The sequence below is a fragment of the Tauraco erythrolophus genome, chromosome 4 (assembly GCF_009769465.1).
Source record: "Tauraco erythrolophus isolate bTauEry1 chromosome 4, bTauEry1.pri, whole genome shotgun sequence".
Lineage (NCBI taxonomy): Eukaryota > Metazoa > Chordata > Aves > Musophagiformes > Musophagidae > Tauraco > Tauraco erythrolophus.
Window position 1 is genome coordinate 59,250,269 of NC_141468.1, and position 21,666 is coordinate 59,271,934.

A 21,666-nucleotide genomic window follows, 5' to 3' on the forward strand; every position below is an offset into this window, starting at 1 on the left:
CTAAGTGCATTCATTAAGGCCAGGTCTCGAAGGAACTGCCAGTTCAGAAAGTCCATAGACTGCTGGAACAGTGTCAGAGAAACACAAGCTTTGTCTTTTATGCTTCTGTGATCACCTGTTATGGGCTATCCTGAGACACAAGGTAGCACATTAGATGGCCTTTGGTCTGATTGCATGCAGTGCTTCTTATGGATCAAAGCTCTCAATTTTGGCATGATTTAGAGTTTGGAAAGGTTAACTTAAAAAAAAAATAGCATTTGAAAAGCTTTTATGTCTCCTCTGCTTCCTCTTTCAACCCTCAAAGATGTGCTCCTTAATCATTCAGTTTCCATGAATAGTAAAGCATTGCTGAATTAGCAACAAACAGGATTTTGTAAAAGCTTCTGAAGGCTGCATCATTGCTCCCAGATCCTGCCCAGTCCCCCTTATAAGGCATTTCTCCTGACCCAGTTCTCGACTGCAGGTTAAACATTCCCCTATATTCCATTTTTTCTCTTTACTATATTCTTGATAAATCACTTTGTTCGACTGCTATATTTATGACATGAAACAGTTAAGATAATGATCTATTGGCCTCTGCTAGCTAAACCCTTCTCCCAGACCACTCATTTCTGTGTGGATAAGTGACAACAGGAATCTACAGGAAGACTCCTTGTGGACAAAGGATTGCTACGCTGTCTGTAAACATCCTTATTTCACCCAGAATTTGCTGCTTCAATTGGATTTAGCCTTCCAGCCAGTCAAACCAATACATTTCTGCAGTGCAGTAGAGTAAACAATGCAACACAGTGATTCCGAGTCTGTAGCTAGACAGACTGAAGTAGCAGCACAAGTCAGTCAGAAAATCTCCTGCATTTATCTGGACACAGAGCAAGCTCTGAGACCAGTCATCACAGTTGTTTTTATATATAAAATATGTGTGCACACAGACACATGGACTAATACATTCATCACTAGCCCTCACTTAAGGGACCGACCAGCCCAAGTCAACGCTTCACCCAGTAAATGTGCTTTAACTGGGGGTGCCAGGTGCATCCAGGACTGCACAGTGCCCTTACAGACCACTGCATGAGGACACAGCTGTAGGTTCAAAAATCAATCAAGAGGTTACTGTTCCAGCTTGTTCAGTCTTCAGTTCTCCAGACAATCCTTCCCAATCAAGATAACACACAGGTAGATTGTTTGTTTTTATCGCTTGTAGTGGAGTTTGGACCCAGGTTACCTGGAATGAAAAGAAGTTAAAGTAATGTTAATGTTGAGTAAATAAGACTTGGATAAAGTTTGGACTCATACTTCAATACTCTCGTTATTTACTATACATCTTGTGTTAGACCTACATTATTCTGCACTCGCTTGTGGTTTTATTTCCTACTACTGTGAAATTAAGAGATATTAAAATAAGAGCAAATGCAGAGTACACTGTGGAGAAAACCATTGGAGAGGTATTTCCAGGCTTTGGCCTGTAATGCAGGCCAGCTTCAGTGGTGTTCTCAGGTCTCAGCTGGCACTGAAAAACAGTCTGGCCATGACTTGGGTGGGAGGTTCTCAGCAGAGGGTTTTTCGTATCTCAAGTGCCAGTATTTCCACCATATCCTTTGCAAGACAAATCCCAAGGCCTCAGGGTCTCTCACTTAAGTAACACATTATGCTGCCCCAATTTTTTGTCATCTTAGGTTTTTTCATTGCTCACTCTACAGATCCTTCTGCGTCCAGTATCTGTACTTTTCAATGCTTGCACTACTGTTGGACCTCCTTCATTACAGCCAGCTGTTCGTCTGGATGCCCCTGCATATTTTTTTTCCCAAGCACTGTACTAAAGTGTGTTTGCAGAGGCTTTTGCAAGTAAGGGAGCTCATCTGTGCTCTGAGCTCAGCAAGGCCCACAGGACCTGTAGCCCAGGGCAGTACATACTGCTCAGGGCTGCCATGTGGCTTGCAGCCACTCTGCACAAGGGCAGACCCCACTCATGTATTTGTACAGAAGGCAGGTGTATGTGCATCTCCCAAGCAGTTGGAACCAGTGGCCAGTACAGAATGAGAACGGGGAGGGAAAACTGCCACAGGTCATGGTGACATGCTACTGAGAAGCCTCAACCTTGCTAAGATGAGGGAGCTTCTAACCCAAGCACTGCCTCTGAACTGGGCTTCAAGTGCATCATTTTTCATGTCACTCACTTGTGGGTACTTGATCAATGTTTTCCTCACTCATAGCTGATGGGGAAGAGAAGAGCTCTCTCCTCTCCCCCTCCTTCTCTCCAGCTTCTTCCCCACTGCAACTTCTTGATATCCATGTGAGAGGCTGCACTGCAACCTGCCTTCCCTTTTGTATGTTACTACCTCCTCCCCACATCTCCCCATGGCATTTCATTCTACCTCCTGTCCCCTCTTTGACCACTCCGTATGTTACTACTAATTTTATCATTATTCCTATTCTCCCCACCACCCCTGTTACCCTACCTGTCTGTATCACATTCAAGACCCTCATGTTTACTTTCAAAAGTGTCTGTGCTCCTCTGCTTAATCTCAACTCCCAACTCCTTTGTTCTTCTCGCTTTTTGTTCATCTTCTGACCTTTTTCTACAGATCCCACTACAGTTAGAGCAAACACCCTCCTTGTATGTACCCAACAACATTCCCCACTTTCTCTTTTGAAAAGAGGCTAAAAATTCCAGTTACCACCTGTCCATGATCCCATTTCAGCTGAAAAACACTGGTGACAACTAAGCAGCTATTTCTGCAGTATTGTAGTGCCCAGCGTAAATCCCATTTCTTATTGCAAGAAGCACTCAAAAGTGAAACACAAAATCCTGCTATTAAGTATATGTGTTCTGCAACCAACACTCAGAAGGAGTGAAGGCTGATGTATAGAGCAACTCAGGACAGCAGACCCTTCTGAACCAGCCCACTTTGCTTCTTGCAGGGGAGAAAACAAAACAAAAAGCCAGCACCTTCCAAAGGCACACAGCTTTCAAACCCTTGCAGTATTTCCCAGAAACTGCACACAGACGTCAGTGTTTTTGCTGATCACAGTCTGAACAGCAGCAGCAGCTTAAAATTAACAAGGTTCTTGTCAGGTTCAGAGCTGCTGCTGTTGTGTTCCTAAGCGGGCAACAGTGAAATTCAAGAGTTGTGTCAATTTGATGATGTGGTCTAAGAAAGCCTTGTAAGACAAAGCACAGTCTCTCTGCAGGATGTTAATTCGGACACTTAGTTTGGGACATTACTATCTGTAGCCCCTGTATTTTCCAGACTCTCAATTCTGACTTGTAGGTATCCTTTTCTAGCATATAAATATTGAGTCTGATTTTCAGACTCTGTCGCAGAACACACTTTCATCAGTTCCCTTCCCAGTCGAGATTCTCTTCATCACCATTTGCTCTTACAAGACTGAACTTGACATTTAGCCTGCTTGAATAATGTCTTTCAATTACTCTGCGAGCTACGCAGGGTATGGATCTGGTCTCTCTATGCATTTGCAAGGTGGGATGGGTCTCTGTGGTACTACAGAATTAATAGTGACTTTGGAGGATGTGTGCACAGGCAGGCCCACAGGGCTTAAGTGTGCTGTTTAATCTTTACAAAAGGTAAGGGCAGCTATTTCAAACTGTGAAGCTCTGAATAATTGCATCCTAACCTGTCCGCACACCAAGCACCTTCTCCCTCCTTCATTTCCACTTCTTACCTCCCTTCTGTCACCCACAGTATCACAGCATCAGTTTTACTACACCTGCTCAAAGATAACTTAAACTTTTAAAACTAAGTCAGTCCTACAGTTGCCCAAGAACAAAGTGCCTCCTATTTTTTTCCTGATGCTGGAATTCTATTCCATGCTCGCGTTCAAGAATTTTTTTGTTAAATCCTAATGAAACATGTGCTACTGATCAAGCAGCTGCAGGATCTTCTGGGTAACTAATTTTTTTCCTCTTTCTCATGAGTCTCCATCTTCCTAATGTGCCCTCTGCCATCTCTGTTCACATGCTGCTTTGGGACCATTAGACTAGAGAAGCTTTCTCTCAAAGAGCGGTGATTCAATTCAAAAGCAACACAGAAGCAGTGATCTTCCTTCAGCCTTTTACAACACCAGATGACTGAAGTCTGCTTAGACCATTCTTCAAAAGCTGTGGTCTCCCATTGCCACCATGAACAGGCATTCTCAATTTGCATAAAAAAAAAAAAAAAATACTTGCATAGACCCCTTGGAAAGGCTTATCAGGTCAGGAAGAGCACAGCAGGAAGGCTGGTGTGCTGGACCTCTGCGTCTTCCCTGCACCTGTTCTCAATTCTTCCTTCCTCTTTTTTGAAAGAGGTGGCAGCCCTCAGGAAGCAGCAGTGGCAACAAATAACACCTGAACATAATAGCATGATAGTGTCTTTGTGGAAATGGTCCAGACCAAGCATCAGACTGTCTGGCACAGATTCACTGTGTTAAAAGGAATGGGGACACCCCTGCTGCCCTGATTGTGCAATGCCCCAGAAAGGGGGAGACTCCCACTGTTCAACTAGAGACATCAGCCTCTTTCATGCCTTAATCTGTGCCTAATTTCACGATGACATTGTGGGAATGGCGGGCTGACTGCTTTAAAACAGCTGACAGTGAGAAACGTAGGGAACCTCTGATATTGCTAAGTGGTGACAAATCAGAGATTACAAAATTCTCTACTTCTGTCACTAGAGGGTAGTGCAAGCCCTCAGGTCCATTCCTCCGAGAGAAAATGCCCATATATCTCCCTATAGGTCTTCACCGATTATTTTTTTTCCTGGCTTTGAGGAATGGGGCCCAGCAGCACGTACTGTCTGTGCTCAAGATGTTAAGCGATTTGGAAGGAGGACCTCTTTAGACCAGGGTTTACTTCTGCCTTCCCAAATGCCAGACACACATCTTAAAATGGGTCTCCTATAGTCTTAAATAAACTCTCCATGCCTTCTTACAGTTCTTCTCTCGTGTTCATTTAGCATTTGTGAGTCTGTCCTTCATTCAGCCAGAAGTATTTTTAAGAACCTAATTCAGTCTCTCTGTGCCTGCGTTTTGCATTCATCAGAGCACAGAATGGTCTTTGGCCAGACAAGCTGAGGAGACATTTTCTCCCTGGAACTAGTTTGTTTTCCTGCTGGTGCAGGACGTATTGACATTCAGCACAGCTCACTGAGGGAGGAAGACAACCAGGCTGAATAGTCCATAGACTTATTTCAATCTGACAAAACACCTAAAATGTTAGGAAGTTAGCTATGAACCCATAAATTGGGAGAAATCTTAATCATTTGCATCTTCAACCGGATGAAGCCTTGGAAGGACTTACTGAAAACGCAATTACGCATTAACAAAGAAAGAAAAGTTGAGATCTAGTACTTCTCCATAGTTTCTATTTTCACAACCTTCTCCCTCATTTCAGAAGGTGATATAGGAGCAAATTAAAGACTTCCACCCTCTCCTCCACTCCTTGCCCCCTAACCTCAACATAAACACATTTTCCTCTCTTCTCCACCAGTAACTTGTCACAGTTAACGTACCCGACTAAACTCAAATGAGGAAGGAGGAGTTAGACTGAAAATCTGTTCGCACCCTGCTAGCCACTACAATAGTGAACAGACTGCTGCTGTTTATTAGGGCAGTGCACTTCATGAACTGTACACACAATGAGTTTTACAAAAGGAGACATGCACCTTTCTCACCCTTTGTCCCATACCTGCTTGCTGAGAAGTATGAGAAAACATTTACATGAGAAGTACCAACTTTACAATAAGACTGCCATTAAATTGCCTTCAACTTAAATTGCTTGTGTCGTTTGATACAATTTCTACTCGTTTGATTCTGCTCATTTTCATATAAAGGAAATAACAGGATCTACTCACAGATGCCTATCTTAAATATGCTTGCACCAAACAGCCAAACCCAGAACAAGGGACAAAAAAGCGTAATGTGCTGGTAGAAGAGGTTTTACCTGAGATGCCTCCAGTGCTCCGAACACTGGCATGGCCAATGCTGAGCTGCTCATATTCCAGTTTCATGTTCCCAAGGTCTTCTCCTGAATGTCCTTCACTGGCAAAAGAATTAGCCTCAATGCTTGAGCCTGGAGACCGTTTGGCCTTGCGACTGAAAAGCCCACTGGCAAACCGTTTTCCTTGCTTTGAATTGGCCTGTGCATCTTCTTTCTTCACGTCACGAATAGACTCTCTGGATTTGGATTTATTTTTCAGGTCCACATGGAGCCGAGAGAACAGTTTCTGAGGGCTCCGATTCGGCTTGTTCAAGTTCTCTAGAGGTGGATCAATTTCAGGGAACTCTTGCTCCAATGTGACTAAGTCATTCAGAAACTGATTTAACCGTTTCTTTGACTCACTTGTTTCCTCCTTTTCCATGTTCCCCTGATTATCCTGTCTGTGTCGTGAAGCCCAGAGCATCATATCACCACGGGCTGCCCCTGCCACTAAACCATACTTGGGGTTAATGATCTTCCGAGCCACAGTGGAGGAATGAAGGCCTGGCATCCCAATTCCAGGAAGGACTGGGCTAGCAATACCCAGTTCCTTGAAGAAATTAACTTCCTCTGAGATGGCATAGAGCTCACGAAACTCAACATCAAACATCTCTACGTGCTGTCCTGTCAAGACTAGCAGGATGTTTCTGTCAATGTGGGATGAACTCCATGTGAAGCTAAGAGTAGGAAACAAAACCAACATTAGATTTTTGGATGCATCCTTGACCCAGCCCATCTAACAATATCTAAGACACTGCAAGAGAAAATGTAGCATTGTGCCATTTGTCCATATGTCCCTGCCAAGATGGGTCAGGATAGACAGATGAAGCTCTACTATTGTTCTTCATTAGGCTTGAGGCCAGATCTGGAAGAAAAGGCCCTAAAACTCTGAAGCACAGTTTACCCTTTTAAAAAAGCAACACTGCATCAACAGAAGGAGTCTCCACACTGAAAACCTCACTGAAGAGAACTGAGCGCAGCGGCTGGTGAGGAGTCCTTGCAGACCACCACCTGATGCAGTGTGGAACTATCTCTAGCCCACTGAAGTGGTCCACTAGCATGGTCATGTTCCGCTTTCTCAGAAGCAGCTTGTGCTCTATGCCACCTTCTCTGTCATTCCACCCCAATTTCTATAGATGCTACACAGATCACGGAGGCTGGGATAAGAAAGGGAATGACATGGGAAGATGACTCTCAAGCAAAGCCACAATCCATACTTTATACAAAGTATGTAGCTTTGCCTTAAGCAAGAATGACCCACCTGTATGATCCAGTGGCCACCTTTTCACCATCCACCATCAGGAATCGGGATGCCAATGTGCCTCTGATCTTCCCTGCTGGCATGTAGAACCCAACTCCTGTCACAGAACGTATGCGGATATTCTAACAGGGAGGTGAAAAGACAAAATGTCACAATAAATAGGGCAGAGTATTAGATAATTGCCAGCTCCAAGTCTTAACATGTCACTCACATTATCTCACTACTTCTGGGACTACAGCTCATTTTGTATCAGCCACCAGAAATCAGAAGGGCTGCAGAAAGGAAAGCATAGTGCTGTAAGACCTGTTGTCATCCCCTGTCTATGCAAGTCACTCTGCTCCACCAGTTTATAGCCCTGTCCAATGGCTCAGCATCTTTGTAACCCTGCCTGCTGTCTTCAGCTATTCATCTTAGCCCACTAGCAAGACAATGCTTTCAAAATCAAATAATCTTCCATCTCCAGTCCTGTGCTGTAGCTCAAAAGGCCCAGCCCAGTTCTGGGGAATGAATCAGAGGAAGCTCGGAGTCACATCTGCATTCTCTGAGTCCTCATCCCTATTCCACGGCACTCGTGAGCTCTTCTCCAGATTACATTAGCAGGACCACAAAACCAAGGAACTTTGCAACACCTGTGCAGGGCAAAGGACACAGTTACTTGGAGGGTAACGTAAGGTCTACATTAAGTTCTTTTTGCTCTTATGTTCTGATTCCCAACAACACATGGCTTGACAAAACTGAGCAAATTAGAAGACCGGACAATTTAATTATTACAGAAGAGAGGAGGAAACAATTCTATTGCTCAAAAGATAGATGTTTCCTGTCTGTTACAACAAAAGGAGAACCCTGACCTTTATGATTTTGCTAAGAACCCCAAATAGTTACAATGTCCACCCAGATTCCTCACTGTTCAACAGAGAGTGAAAAAACACAGAACTTTTTTTGAACAAAAGCAGTAGGATAAGTGTTTCTACTTATGTCCTGAACTGATCAGCAAAGAAGAATTTCTGAAGAAGAGGAAGGAAAAACTTTTCATGAAATGAATGGAAATAGTTAAAAAAAGATAATATCTCTCCCCAGATTCCCATCTCACACCCTTTGGCCAGCAAACCTACAAGTAATAAAACAAAGCACTACCAGGCACAGCGAAAGCACAGATTTAAGGTTATATGATTTTCAACAACAGACGTGTGCCTTGCACTTACTATGAGAATATATTTGCACATTGGACTGAGTGTTATTCTGCTTATGGGTCCTGGCTGCATGAGGCTGCATTGTCAAACCGCCTAACATGAAACACACCCCAAAACCCAAAAGCATTGACAGTATAAATTTAGAGCAAATCCTCTGGTCGCTCTGACACACGAATTTAGACAATTTTCTTCATTCCACCATCTATTTCTGTATGAATTCTTTAACAATGAAAAGCTAAATGGTATTGTGATCTGGAGTAATAAATCCAGGGTTGGAAGTCAGATAGTCCCAAGTGTAATCACAGTTCTGACACTACTCCCTGTGATGTTCTGGGAAAGTCAATTCACCTTTGCCTCATTCTTCCCCCATCTGCAGAGCAGGAAAATCATGAGGATTTGGCTAATGCTAGCACAGCCTCGGATCCCACAAAGAGCTGAGTCCTATTATTATAAACCTCACTGACAGCTTAAATATTGATAGGCTATAGAAATCAGCATGTGGGCACGAGTGATTATAAGAACGCAGACTTCTTTCAAAAAATATTTAAACGATCTGAAGAGAAACCTGAGTATATATATTATATAGATACGTATTACATATACTTTTTTTTTTCCTCAATATAACTCTTACCTTTTGAATCTGTTACTATTCCCCCCACTAAAATATAGCAGTGGCAGTACAAATTCTGACTAACAGTAACTGATGATTCTACTAGTTTGCATTTGTCTATTGCTTGATCCGTCTGGAGTCCTGTGTAGGCATTAGCTAATTAATGCTCCCAAAACTGCTGAAAGTATTATTACCTTGTTTCAAAGATGAGCAGCCTGAGAGAGAAAAAGATGAAGTGACTTGCCCAAGGCCTAGCAGTGAGTCATATGTGTGGGATGCTGACTGCAGGTTGGGTAAAGCGCAGGAGAAAGGGTGCCCTTTCCAGAATTTAGAATAACATTCGTAGTTGGCTGGCTGATCATCTGAAATCATTTCTTTCCTTGCTGAGTAAAGCTGGATGTGGGATTTGCCAAATCATGGAATAGTGACTGCAAGTGTCAAGAAGGACCTGTGTTCTTCAAATCAGTCAGCAGCTCTGACATGTCATGTAACTTTGTGAATCAAGAAGTACCAGCCTGTGAGAGCAGAAAGTTCCCTAGCATGTAACAAGTGTAGATTTTATCGTGTTTGTATGTTGTATCACCTCCTTTTGGTGGAAAGAAAGCATATTTGAATTTTTGCAGAGAGCGAGCTACACATAACACTTAGCAAGGCATAGAGAGGATAGAACCACACAGCTGAACGCATAAACCTTCTTGAACAAAGTAGGCACAGGAGTGCATAAATACATCCTGAAATGCAGAAAACAAGCACAAAGTCACATAAACATCGAGTCACTTAACAGGTTATTTGTATAATGTTTTTTGCCTTGAAGGGTCTTGGAGCATTTGTAGACTGATATATCAAGCTGTACAGAGGAGGAACAAGCCTGGGTTCATGTACTGAAGACTACACAACAACAAAAGAGGAAAGAAAAATACGAATGAGGTGAGATTGCAGCCATTTTGGGGGGGCACTAGTGTTACAGTAGTAACAAATATTTTGGGTAGAGGACCAGTTAGTTCACCAGATGAAAATGACCCCTCCAGATCTGTATTCTTGCAGAAGCAGGCTGTCATATCCTGGCTTATGGAAGCTGCAGTCTGCACTGAATTTCCACATTTCCTTTACACAGGCTTGCACCGCTCCTCATTACAAGCAGTGACTAAGGCCTCCCTGGCAGCAACTTAACACAGACTGGTAACAGTCAAGCCTGACAGAGCATCCTAATACAAACAGTGAAGGAATCAGTCTTTCTTGCTTCATTGTGATGCGCGCTTTTAAACCTCAACCTGAGGTTTAACAGAAAGTTAAATTAGACCCAGTTTAGAAAGTCTTAGGTTGTGTTGTGACTGACACTTAGCTGTCACTGGACAGACCTGGGCAGTAATGCTCACAAGCTGGGCTTGAGCGGGGGGAATACACAAGACAGACTCTAAAGGGAAGCACTGTAAGTCCTTCCACCAGGGAATTCTGTGCGTACCTTTTCTCTTAGAACAACTGCTGACAGATATATTGCAAAGCAAGCCCAATCTTTATTTCAAGTTGGGATGGATGGCATGAACAAGCTCTATAAACTAACAGATGTAAAGCAGATTAAGGAGAGACAACAGACAAAAGCAGTAGCTGATAGATGACAGTGACTCAACAGTCTCTTAATATTAACTGTGTTTTTAAAAATGTGGAGATCCCCTTTCTGCTGTCCCTGGGAAAAATGAGATTCCTTCAGTCAATAGAATCTGTTGAGGATGCCCCTGTCCTTTGTTTTCCTGTACTACTGCTTCACTCAAGCACAGGGCTGAGGGGGAGGCCCTAAATGCCCATTATTTCCCACTCTAAAAGCCTAGATGGAGGTACCATAGAACAAGGAAAGTGGAAGACAGATATAGGATTCATGTGGACAGCACCACAGTAACAACAGTAAAGGCATTTTTCTTATTCATGGTTGGCAAGATTCTAATTTCTCGTGATCAGACCTTCAGGTCAGAGAGATGAGTGGTAGGTTCTCATCTTACACAGGGACATAAAAGCAGCCACAACCTGGAAGTAGCCACCAAGTAACGCTGGGAAATACTGTGGACTTATCCTATGTGTTTCCCCGAATAGTTTTGGAAAAGGCATGCTTGTTGACAAAATAGTATCACTTGCAGGTATTCAAGTAGAACAGGATGGAATGCAGCTAGCTGGACCTAGACTGCCAAGGTGATTACTGGGTATTATTTATTTGGGTCTTTGCAAAAAGAAAGCTTTCTAAGCCTTCATTTTCAAAAGGTCATGAGCAGCCTAGAAGAATTCTCTAACAGATAATTAAAAACCAACAGCACTGCATTCCATTACATTCAGCTTCGCCCTCAATCGAGTTAGGAATCAATGAGGAAAGACAGGAAATAGTGAAATGAAATTCCAAAAATTTCTTAGGCAGAAACTTTTAAGAATTCCTGGAGTGAGGGGAGGAACTCCTTACATGTTGACAAAATGAATGTAAAAATTAACATGAAGGCGAACTTCCTGCAGGTAACTCATTTCCTGGGCTTCCTAGGAGCTCTAGGTGAACTCCCCATCTTTGAGCAGGAGTATCTCTTACTGGGGTCTTGGTTAGCAGAAGCGTGGAGAGAAAGAGAACTCATCTAAAAACTGGTAAGAATACTCACCCTCAGGTCAACTAAAAGAGGACTTTTTGTGGGGCTATGAATTTTGTATCTATGAGAACTCTGATTCATTGTGTTCTCCGAAGAACACTCTTGTGTCAAACTTAACAGAAGTCTGGCAAACCATGTCCTGTAGGCTCAGGAAGCCATATGACTCATACACACGAGACACGCTCTTACTAACATCCCAGGATGAATGTGCCGATGGTTGAATTTCAATGCATTTCTAGTGATCTCTGGCCTTCAGACAAAAATTGAGGTTTTCTCATTTCATGCTTCGAGTCATTAAAAAGCTGTTTGTCTCTGCAGACTGAAGTACTGTCTTCCTACAGCAGTTTCTCTCCTGTGAGACTGTCAGCAGATCATGATGATTTGCCATCTCAAAACGATACAACAGCCAGGAATTTTGTGAAAATACCCAGTACTGTATGTAGACAAGGGCAAAATCCAGTGTTTACAGTAAATCTCCCTGTATCAGGACCGTTGAAGTATTCACTCTGCATTGGGCGAAGAGGGCAATAGAAACGAAATGGCAGGAATCACAGAACAATCTGAGCATCTGGTGATGACAGAAGACAGAATAAGCATCCTGACCCTGCAGTGATGACAGCTCATGGTGGTGTGTCATCTCTTTCTCTCTCTTTCCCTGGGATCAGAACTTGCCTCTAAACCTTAAAATTACATCCGACATTGCTGCAACTTTATGAGAAAAAGCCATCCTGTAAATCTTGTCCAAGCATTCCAAAGGAAAGGTGGTAAGAAGGGCAGGAAGGAAGAGTATGCAATTCTTTTGCTGACAAACTATGGCTCACTGGCAAAAAAACTTTTAGAAGAAAGCAAAATGGTTACACAAAAAGACAGTGTAAGGAAAGAATGTTTTCCCTATTGCTGAAAATCTGTAGAAGAAACTCAGACATGAAAGCAGATGTCAGAAGAAAGACATGTCATAAATAAGAAATGGTTGAATGATAGAATTAACTGCAATAGAGTTTCTCTTCTTCCTCAGCAATTCCAACATCCTCTGTGATCAAGCAATGCGGTACAAAACGATTCTGTCTGAACAAGACCGGAGGCCCAGCTTGCTTTCTTGCTTTAAATCTAGATCTTCAACACTCAAAGTTCAAAACGACCCTCGACACATTACATCAATGAGGTGGGGGTGAGGAGAGTCCTCAAGGGAAAGCCTTAACCTTGCTTGAGATTGCTTGGGGAAGGAAGCCTGGTGTCAGGAGAATCACTACATGATGATTCCTGCCATACTGACCTAAGCAGCAGCACAGCTATATCCAAGGCAGCCTTGGGCAGGATACTAAGAGGTCATAGAATCATAGAATGGTTTGGGTTGGAAGGGACCTCAAAGATCATCTAGTTCCAACCCCCCTGCCATGGGCAGGGAAACCCTCCACTACACCAGGTTGCCCAAAGCCTTATCCAACCTGGCCTTGAACACTTGCAGGGATGGGGCATCTACAGCTTCTCTGGGCAACCTGTTCCAATGCCTCACCACTCATCTTCCCTGAGAGGCAAATGACCTGTTTCTCCTTAAAGGAAGATTCTTCCCAGTCCTTCCATAGTACCATAGACAGGAATAAACTGCATTGGCCTTAACAATATTAACTAAAGCCTTAACCATACTAGAAAAGAAATACAACAACCTTAAGGGGAATTTAAGATACAGTATGAGATAGCTGGGAAAAGAGGGGAAAAAGTTGAAGGACAGCACTCTGTGGGCTGGAGCTCTACAGAAGAGTGAACCACTAGGTCAAAGAAGGATGTTTAAAAGTTCTTAGCGGATCTCCTTCTGCTAAGCTTGTATTTGGACTTTTTTTAGCTGAAGGACTGTAATGAAAAACATAGCAAGGGCTACTGTGAGAGAAGGAAAGCACAGAAGGGACACAGAAGAGTTTTCTCCTGCTTTTGATGGCATCAGTTCGAACTCTGCCTCTTTGGAAAGGGTAATGCAACTAGGCTGCTGCAGGACCTAGTAGTCCCTGCTGTAGCATGTCCCTGTGATGATTGGTTTCGGAGTGTAAAGTCTGTGCAGATATCTCTGGAGAAAGAGGTAAGAGGAAGAGCAAAAGGGGACCACTTACTGTTAAAAGACAGAGAAGGCAGACAAAAAGGAACTCAATTCTCCAATAGCATTGCAACTTTTTCTAAAATGCCAGGGTATCTTTTCATTCACTTTATCCAGGCGTTAAAATATGCAGTACTTCAGGCATCATTCCTGCACATGATGACACGGCAAGAAAAGTAGTAGGAAACAGGTACTGGAACAAATGGAACTACTGCTGTGATTTCACAGTTTTGTACCAAAGAGACTTGAGCCTAGGCCACAGAATATCCCTGAAGCTTGAAACAGGTCTATTATAATGATGTCTGTGTCTTGCATTCAAAGACACCAAAGGAAAGAAACTTCCATCTCTGTTTTGGAAAAAAATGAGAAAGCTGCTCGGCTGGATGTCTTTTTTGATGAAGTCTAGAAACTCAGAGCAGAATGGTAGTTCACAGGAGCACTGTTCTGATACGTGCAAGTCATTTTTGTCCAGATTTAAGATGGTTCTCCTGAAGTGGTTAATACGAGCCTCTATAACCTTCAGAGCTTTTTGAGTTTTGGCTGTGTTTTTTTCTAAACTATTAATCGAGTGCTTATAGAAGATCTGCCCTTCCTCCAGGCAAAAAGGCACGTTCCCCGCCCCCCCCCGCTGCTCAGAAGAACAGCTGGATCACAAGCGGGGCGAGTCTGGCATCCCACAGGTTGTTTCCAACCTAGCAACTTTTCCAGTATTCAGATCAAGTCTGTAGTAGCAACAGTGACTAAAAAGCATGAAAAAAAAGCAAGGAATACAATACTAACTATAAACACACACAAGATTTCAGTCTGTATGTAACCGAATGAGATCCTATTAAGGCTGCTTCTGCCAGCCCAGCTAGACTGACTACTCTGCTGTGCTGCATGCACTATATGAAGGCATACTCTGATATGGAACTGGGGAGCAGCTGTGCTCCTCAGTCCCTTATGTTCTCGGGCAAAGGAGGACTACAAGCTCATTCACTCCCAGATGATTGCTGCTGGATAGGAAAATCTTGATTTCACAGAGTACATGTGTCCTATAACTGGGTTCCATGCAAACAACAGCTCAAAGACCTACTCTGGACTCTAGTTGGAGTCCTTGCGTAGGAGACCGACAGGAATTTCCTCAGGCAATTTTCTTCCCAAACAGGAATTTTCAGGTTACAGGAGCCAAGAAACTACGAAGACCCCTGCCTCAGGTGAAAGGCAAAAAAGCCAAATCTTTCCTTTCTCTTTCCTTCTGTATTGGCAAGCCACTCTCTTATCTATGTTCCATCGACCTCTGTCCAAGTGCTGTGATGTGACTTGTAAAGAGGAAGAGGTGCGCTTGCCTGTCCAAGTGAGTTCCAAGATTTATTACAACCACAAAAGGCCATTGACCTGCAGGAGATAATGGTTCAGCATTGAGTATCTTACCCGGATCTGCAAGTCACTGAGGTCAAGGCATCTGCACATTTCCAGGAAAAGCTTCACACCCTCCTCATCTAGGATTATATAGACTGGGATCCAGCGCTTATGTGCTGCATCAACAATATCGCGGAAGATGTCCCCGTCTGTAAATACATCCATGACCACTGCAATAATCTGGAAACAAGATGACAGTAAAAAGACAACTGAATAAAATATTAGGAACTGAAAGGGAGGCCCATCACGCTGGTGCAAAATAAAGGAGAGCACTGATAACAGAGTATGTAGGAGGAGGATACAGGGGAGACAAAAGTACAGGAGTGCACATGCCCAAGTGCCACCAATAAACTCGTAATTTTCTGGCTTGGCTCCTGCTGCACTTTGGAAGGAATTAATAAATGTCTTAAAAAGAGCTCTCACTCTTCTAGGGGAAGAAGGCTTATTTCAGCGGCCTGAGGAATGCCAAAGCCAAGTACCTAGTTTTTCCTCTATGAAACTTTTATTGCCTTTGTAAGGATCCACTTGAACAAAGAACACTGAAAATCTACTGAAAAAGAAGAGTGAAAAACACAGCTCTAGCACTTAATCAGAAGGTGAGTAATGGAAGAATGAAGGTGCAAAGGAATCAGGGCCTGAATCTTTGGCCATAGTGCAAGCAAGAATTTTATTTTTCTCTTTTCCCAATTCCCTGTGAGAAGTCTGCTCTCAGGGCTGGCTTCCCAAGGAATGTCTTATATGTCTCAAACATAAACACCTGATATTTGTCTGGAAGGAACTGAAGTGAGTGTGTGTGTGTGTGTGTTTTCAAGATTTGGAGGCAAAATGATCATTCCCTCTCTTCATATGTACACTTTTTTTCTGGTATGAAACTAATACCTCTTTCCAGGCATAGCTTTTACATAAAAACAAAAGGTTGCACTGACGTGACAGACAAGCCTGAACATTCACAGAATGAGTAACAACAAAACCAAGAAGGTTATGGGCAACTTTAATGCTGATGTTACATGTTTTGTCTTTCTCTCCCTTTCCGTACCTTTTACGCCATTAGAAGTATGAATGCACTTATCTGCCTGAAAGAGTTATTTTCTCCAACATTTGAAAGGCTATGAACAAGGAAGCCACTGTTTTCCTAGTCTCTAGATGATGGAAAATATCAACTTGCCAGGTCAGAGCTCTCATGCTGACAGTATGCTAGGAACAGAGTTGCCTCAATTTTAATTTCCCAGGTGCTGGGGTCACAGTGACGAGCCAAGCTGTGCTAGGGACAATAAATACAGGTATGAACGGAGCTGAAGACTGGATGGAACTTGTTCACTTGAAGTTTGGAAGAGGCACAGCTCAAGTTGCAGGAGTCTCCTACGGAAGGGGCAATAATTCCCACCAGAGACCTCTTTCCTTTGAAAAACGCCCTTGAACAAATTGCTTTTGGGAAAGTGATGCCACAGCAAGTGTCCCCTACTGTGTTTGCTGAGTCTCTGCTTGTACAGCCAACAACAACCAACACATCTGCCCCGTCAGGCTCCTTCTGTCAACAGTGCTTACACAAGCTTTTCTTTGTTAGAAAAAGAAAAAAAAGAGCTGACATTGTGTTTATGCTCATCATTAACATGTAGGTTCCTGATACAGGTGAACTATGGTGGAGCTACATTATACTAATAGTGAGTCTCTCAATAACTTCTGCTAGGCAGAACTGGATTTCAGGTCCCACCTTGGTTTTCACTTCCCAACACAAAGCAGCAGGATGCAGGGAATGTTACCAGAACCTCTGAAAATTAAAATACAGTGAACTTGTTCCTGAACAACTTTGTTCCTCTTCCACTTTGCTCCTGAACAACTTCATACACAGGAAGCTTATAATTAAAGGCATGCAGAGTTCAGGCATCAATTCAGGCCTGTTATGCTCCCTCTCCCCTCCACACACTGTGGTATGGATTTAGTTATTGAGGAGCAAGAATGCCAGATAATATTCATTTGAAGTAAGAACATCCACATAGGGAATTGATCAAGAATAGATATCAGAAGTGTGAATTTGTTTTCTTTCCATCCCCTCCATTTGCAATGAGTCCAATGACTGCAGAATCATAGAATCATAGAATCATAGAATGGTTAGGGCTGGAAGGGACCTTCGAAGGTCATCTAGTCCAACCCCCCTGCAAGGAACAGGGATATCTCCAACTAGATCAGGTTGCTCAGGGCCTTGTCCAACCTGGCCTTGAACGTCTCCAGGGATGGAGCATCCACCACCTCTCTGGGCAACCTGTTCCAGTGTTCTACCACTCTCATAGTAAAAAATTTTTTCCTAATATCCAACCTGAACCTACCTCCCTCTATTTTAAAACCATTACCCCTTGTCCTATCATAACTGGCCCTCCTGAACAGCCTCTCCCCATCTTTCCTGTAGGCCCCCTTGAGGTACTGGAAGACCGCTATAAGGTCACCCCGGAGCCTCCTCTTCTCCAGGCTGAACAGCCCCAACTCTTTCAGCCTGTCCTCATAGGAAAGGTGCTCCAGCCCTCTTATCATCTTCGTGGCCCTCCTCTGGACCCTCTCCAACTGGTCCATGTCTAGAAATTACCTCACGTCCTGGAAAAACCATTAATTGTTAGTACTGGCCTTGCAATATGAAGGGATGGTTCCCTCCAGGCTTTGGGGCCCTGGGCGAGTTCAGGCTTCTTTGCAAGACTGTGGACTAAACCCCCATGAAAACTGCAGTTCTGTACAAAAAGCAGATGGGCTGCCTCGCAGATGGCACTTCTGAGCCAGCAAAATGTGCAGTGGGCAACCCCTGTTGTTAAGTTAGTCTTCTCAAACCCCTGCCACAGCCGGTGATCTGTCAAGATTACCTGGGAGCGTTCCCAAATACGGCAAGTTAGAGCATGAGTATCTATGCAAGAGGTTTTCCCCATTCCTCTACCTATTCTATGGATAATAAATTTACCTATAGGGCCCATAGGTGTGCCTAGCTCTTCACAGATATTTAAAGACTGACAAGCATTAACTTGCCAATTTCATTGCGGCAACATAGCTTAATTAACATATGTTTGTAAAACACTGATGATAAGCCACCCACAGACATGTGCCACGTATTACTAGTATCTGTTTAGACCCTCCCCCCCAAAAAAAAAAACCAAAAAACAAACAACGCAACAAAACCCTGCTCTCATCTGCTGAAAGAAAAGCTGCTACCTGGAGACTTTTTTTTTTTTGCCAGGGCCAGCTCAGCTGAACACAATAGGCATAGTTATCTATGAAAAGGACCATTAAACACTCAAACAGCTGTTAAACATGAAACCACCTTTGGGCTGGGAGGGGCACAGTTCGTCCAGTCAGTGAAAAAATAAAAATCTACAGAGGAATTAATTACTTTTAGGTGTCAGGCACAGTTACCGAAAAAAATCAAAGCTTCCCAGTTCTTGCACAGTCTGTAGAGGCATTTGTAGCAGTGCAAAGAGGATGTGAAGTCGCACTAAATTGGAGTGTAAGGATTTTACATCTTCTGGCTCTTCTGTACGACTGATCACACCAGCCGCTGAACAGGATTACAGGGTGTGCACGTGTTTCTGCGAGCAGGGAGCTGAGGAGATCACCCGCTGGATTCATGCCTCTCTGGAAAGTTTTCTGTGTTTCCCAGCAGATTTCGTTTTAACAAGTCAGCAAAAGTTGTGCATATAGTGTGTGCTGGGTGGGGGGGAGCAGGTGGAGGAGGAAATAACCGTAGAATTAGAAAGCAGAAAAAAACCCAGAAAGCAGCAAAACTAAGAGCAGGAATGAAGTCTCTCACGCTGTTATCTCCTATGCCCAGGGGGGATGTCAGCTCTGAAGGTGTTTTTTTTTTTCTGAGTGGTCTTTCCTGGAAACTTCACCCATGCCTAGAAAAATCTTGTCGTTGCCTCCACCTATTCAACACAACCTTTTGTAGCATCATGGCTGGTTTGTTTTCTTGCCAGAGGTGCCCCATCGCCACTAACAGTCCTTTCCAGCTAAAGAAAACTAGGAGGAGCAGCCACATACTATCTGGACTCTGGCTGCTCGCAGTCCAGGCTGGATGTTGTTGAGACCACAAAAAATAAACCCCAAAAACCACCACCCCATAAACAAACTCGCTGCCCTGTGTTTAACTAGGGATACCTGCACGTACAGGCGGGGTGGCTGTAACAGCATCAGGACCTCCCTTCCCCTCAGCCAGGGAATGCGACTGGGACAGGACAAAGCGAACCACAGGCAGAAAACCCCAATTTGGAGTGGGAGTGCGGGGGTTTGACCCATCCCAGGCACCAGCTTTGCCAAACCGAGAAGTGACGGGCAACAAACCGCAGGGAAAGCCATGCCTGGTGGAGGGCCAACGCGCTCCTCCCGCTTTGGAGGGGGCCAGGAGGAAGGCCCGGCCGCGGCAGGCTCTCTCCTCCCTTCCACCGCACACGCCCGCCCGCCGGGCCCTCTGCCCCCCGCCCAGGCGCGAAGGCGGCCACGGGTGGCCCGTCGAGGGCTTCCCGCTGCGTGCGGCGGCCGGGCCGTACCTTCTGCGCCTGCTGGATCATCTCCCGCACCACCTCCTTCAGGTGGGGCGCGCTCTCCTCCTTGCGGGGGTGCGTGAAGAGGGCCACCCGGCTGATGCCCCGGTAGAAGGTCCTGTCGGTCCAGCCCAAGTCCAACGGCGGCACCTCCGTGTCCGAGCACTCGGGCCAGTAAGTCAGCGAGAGGGCCTGTCCGCCGGGCCCGCGCACCACCTTGCCGCCCTCCCGGGGGTCGTCGTATCCCCGCCAGCCGCCCCGCAGGGCCTGCAGCTCCCGGCTGGAGAGAAAGTCGCGGAGCTGCTCCTTCCTCAGCGCCTCCCGGTAGGCCGCCTCGCCCCACGCCACCAGGGCCTCCAGCGCCCGGCGCTGCTCCTCGCTGTAGTAGAAGCGGGCCTGGGCCTCCGTCACCTTCTCGTTGACGTGCGACTCGTCCAGCAGGAGCACTTGGGACTCCGCCATGCTGCCGGCACCCGCAGCGCCGGGAGGCTGCGGAAGGAGGGAAGGGCAGAGCCAGCACCGCCTCACCTGGCCTGCCCGAGCCCGCCCCGACGGGCGGAGCGGCCGCGCCGCCCCCTCACGCTCACCTGGCGCCCTGGGGACGCGGCTGTCCCCTCTCTCCGAGCCCTCTCCCAGACCCGTGCGGAGCCCCAGCCACTGGGGGACGGGGGTGGCCACCCCCGGACATGGCCAGCACCGGGGTCCCTGACCACAGCGCTCGGTGGAGAAACAGACCTGGGCCGCGGGCGTATTTTGGGGCGCAAACGCAAAAGACTGTTTCAGAGGGTTCACCCGCCTTTTTCAGACGTGGCAGCCACCTGAGCAGTGCTCACGGGGAAAGGGGGAACGCGAGTGGGGCCGGGGACACGGGCAGAGCACCGTGGTGGCTGCGAGCCGTGGTCCATCGGCTGCAGCTGGCTGGTGGCCGGCCCTTCTCCAAATCCACGTCTAGAGCTGCCTAGAGCTGCGGTATCAGCTCAACGACTCCCGAAAAGCAAGAGGTGGGTGCCCTGCTTACAGTTGGGAAGAGGACAGAGCGATTTGCCCGAGGCCTCCCAGCAGGCTGGTGTCAGAGCTAGGAATAAAACAGTCCTGCTCCTCGTCTTTGGCTGGGAGCGTGAATAAATACCCCCTGCTCGAGGCATGTGTCCCAGCTGAGAGACCAGGGGCTCTAATGTTAAATTATGATTGTTGTGTGGTATGTGATAGTTGCTAGGGGCCCTAATCAAGATTCAGGCCCCACTGCAGTTTGCAGTGCGTACACAAAGGATAAAAAGCCGTGCTTCCCCCTTGCAGCCCAGGGACAGAGCTGGCAGGGATGAACAAGGAAATGGGGATAAAGGCAAGGCAGTGGTTGAAGACAAATATTCAGAGGCATTTGCAGCGCCTTACATATGCGATTAGCTCTAAGTACTTCACGTGCACAAAAAATTGTAGGGACAGAGCTGCTGGAGCTGCTCTTTGTCTCTTCTCTATAAGCAATTACCTGCGCTCAGTGTGAGTTAGCTCAAAAGTCCAAGGAGGAGGTGGGGCACCAGAGCTCATCCTGTGCTATTCCACTCCTTTAGGTAGAAGGGAGAGTTTTAGTATTCCAGACTGTCATCAATAGCTTTTCCTTGCATGAAATTCACTTGGAAATTGCACTTTGCAGAGGTCTACTCCTCTGCCTATCAAGTCCCCTTTAAAAATTAATTGCAATATAGGTTCTTTTAGGCTGATTTCCAGTGGAAATGAGGCTTACGTGATCATGGTGTCTGCATCTGTCTGCCTGTCTGTCCATCTCTCTAATAACTTTTGAACCCACTGGCTGATTTCAAACAAGTTTGGCAGAAGCATAATTACATCCCTACAGATTTTTTGAAAATAAATGGCCTGATAGCAAAAAGACTCTGTCACAGTCCCGGATAGGGAAAGTTACAATGTGGGTTCATGCCTTACTAGATTTCAGATATTCCATAAAAGTGAAAGCACTAATAAGTGCCTGATCTGTATGGAAAGCTTCAAATGCAGTT

At 45.2% G+C, this 21,666-nt stretch overlaps 1 protein-coding gene across 1 annotated transcript; it reads right to left on the reverse strand.

The window, feature by feature from the left end:
• Positions 1–1,157: 1,157 nt before the first annotated feature.
• SACK1F (scaffolding CK1 anchoring protein F) lies at positions 1,158–20,116 on the reverse strand. Its single transcript, XM_086610824.1, has 5 exons — positions 19,661–20,116; positions 15,153–15,320; positions 7,236–7,357; positions 5,939–6,651; positions 1,158–1,222 (listed from the first exon to the last, which is right to left on the reverse strand). The coding sequence occupies exons 1-5, from the start codon at positions 20,114–20,116 to the stop codon at positions 1,158–1,160; spliced, it is 1,524 nt and encodes a 507-aa protein (XP_086466950.1).
• Positions 20,117–21,666: the final 1,550 nt, after the last annotated feature.

Coding starts and splice junctions, on each gene's coding strand:
- SACK1F (XM_086610824.1), bottom strand. CDS start 20,116: ATGGCGGAGTCCCAAGTGCTCCTGCTGGACGAGTCGCACGTCAACGAG. Junction 15,321..19,660: donor TGATCCAGCAGGCGCAGAAG/GTACGGCCCGGC, acceptor TCTTGTTTCCAG/ATTATTGCAGTGGTCATGGA. Junction 7,358..15,152: donor TCAGTGACTTGCAGATCCGG/GTAAGATACTCA, acceptor CCTCCCTGTTAG/AATATCCGCATACGTTCTGT.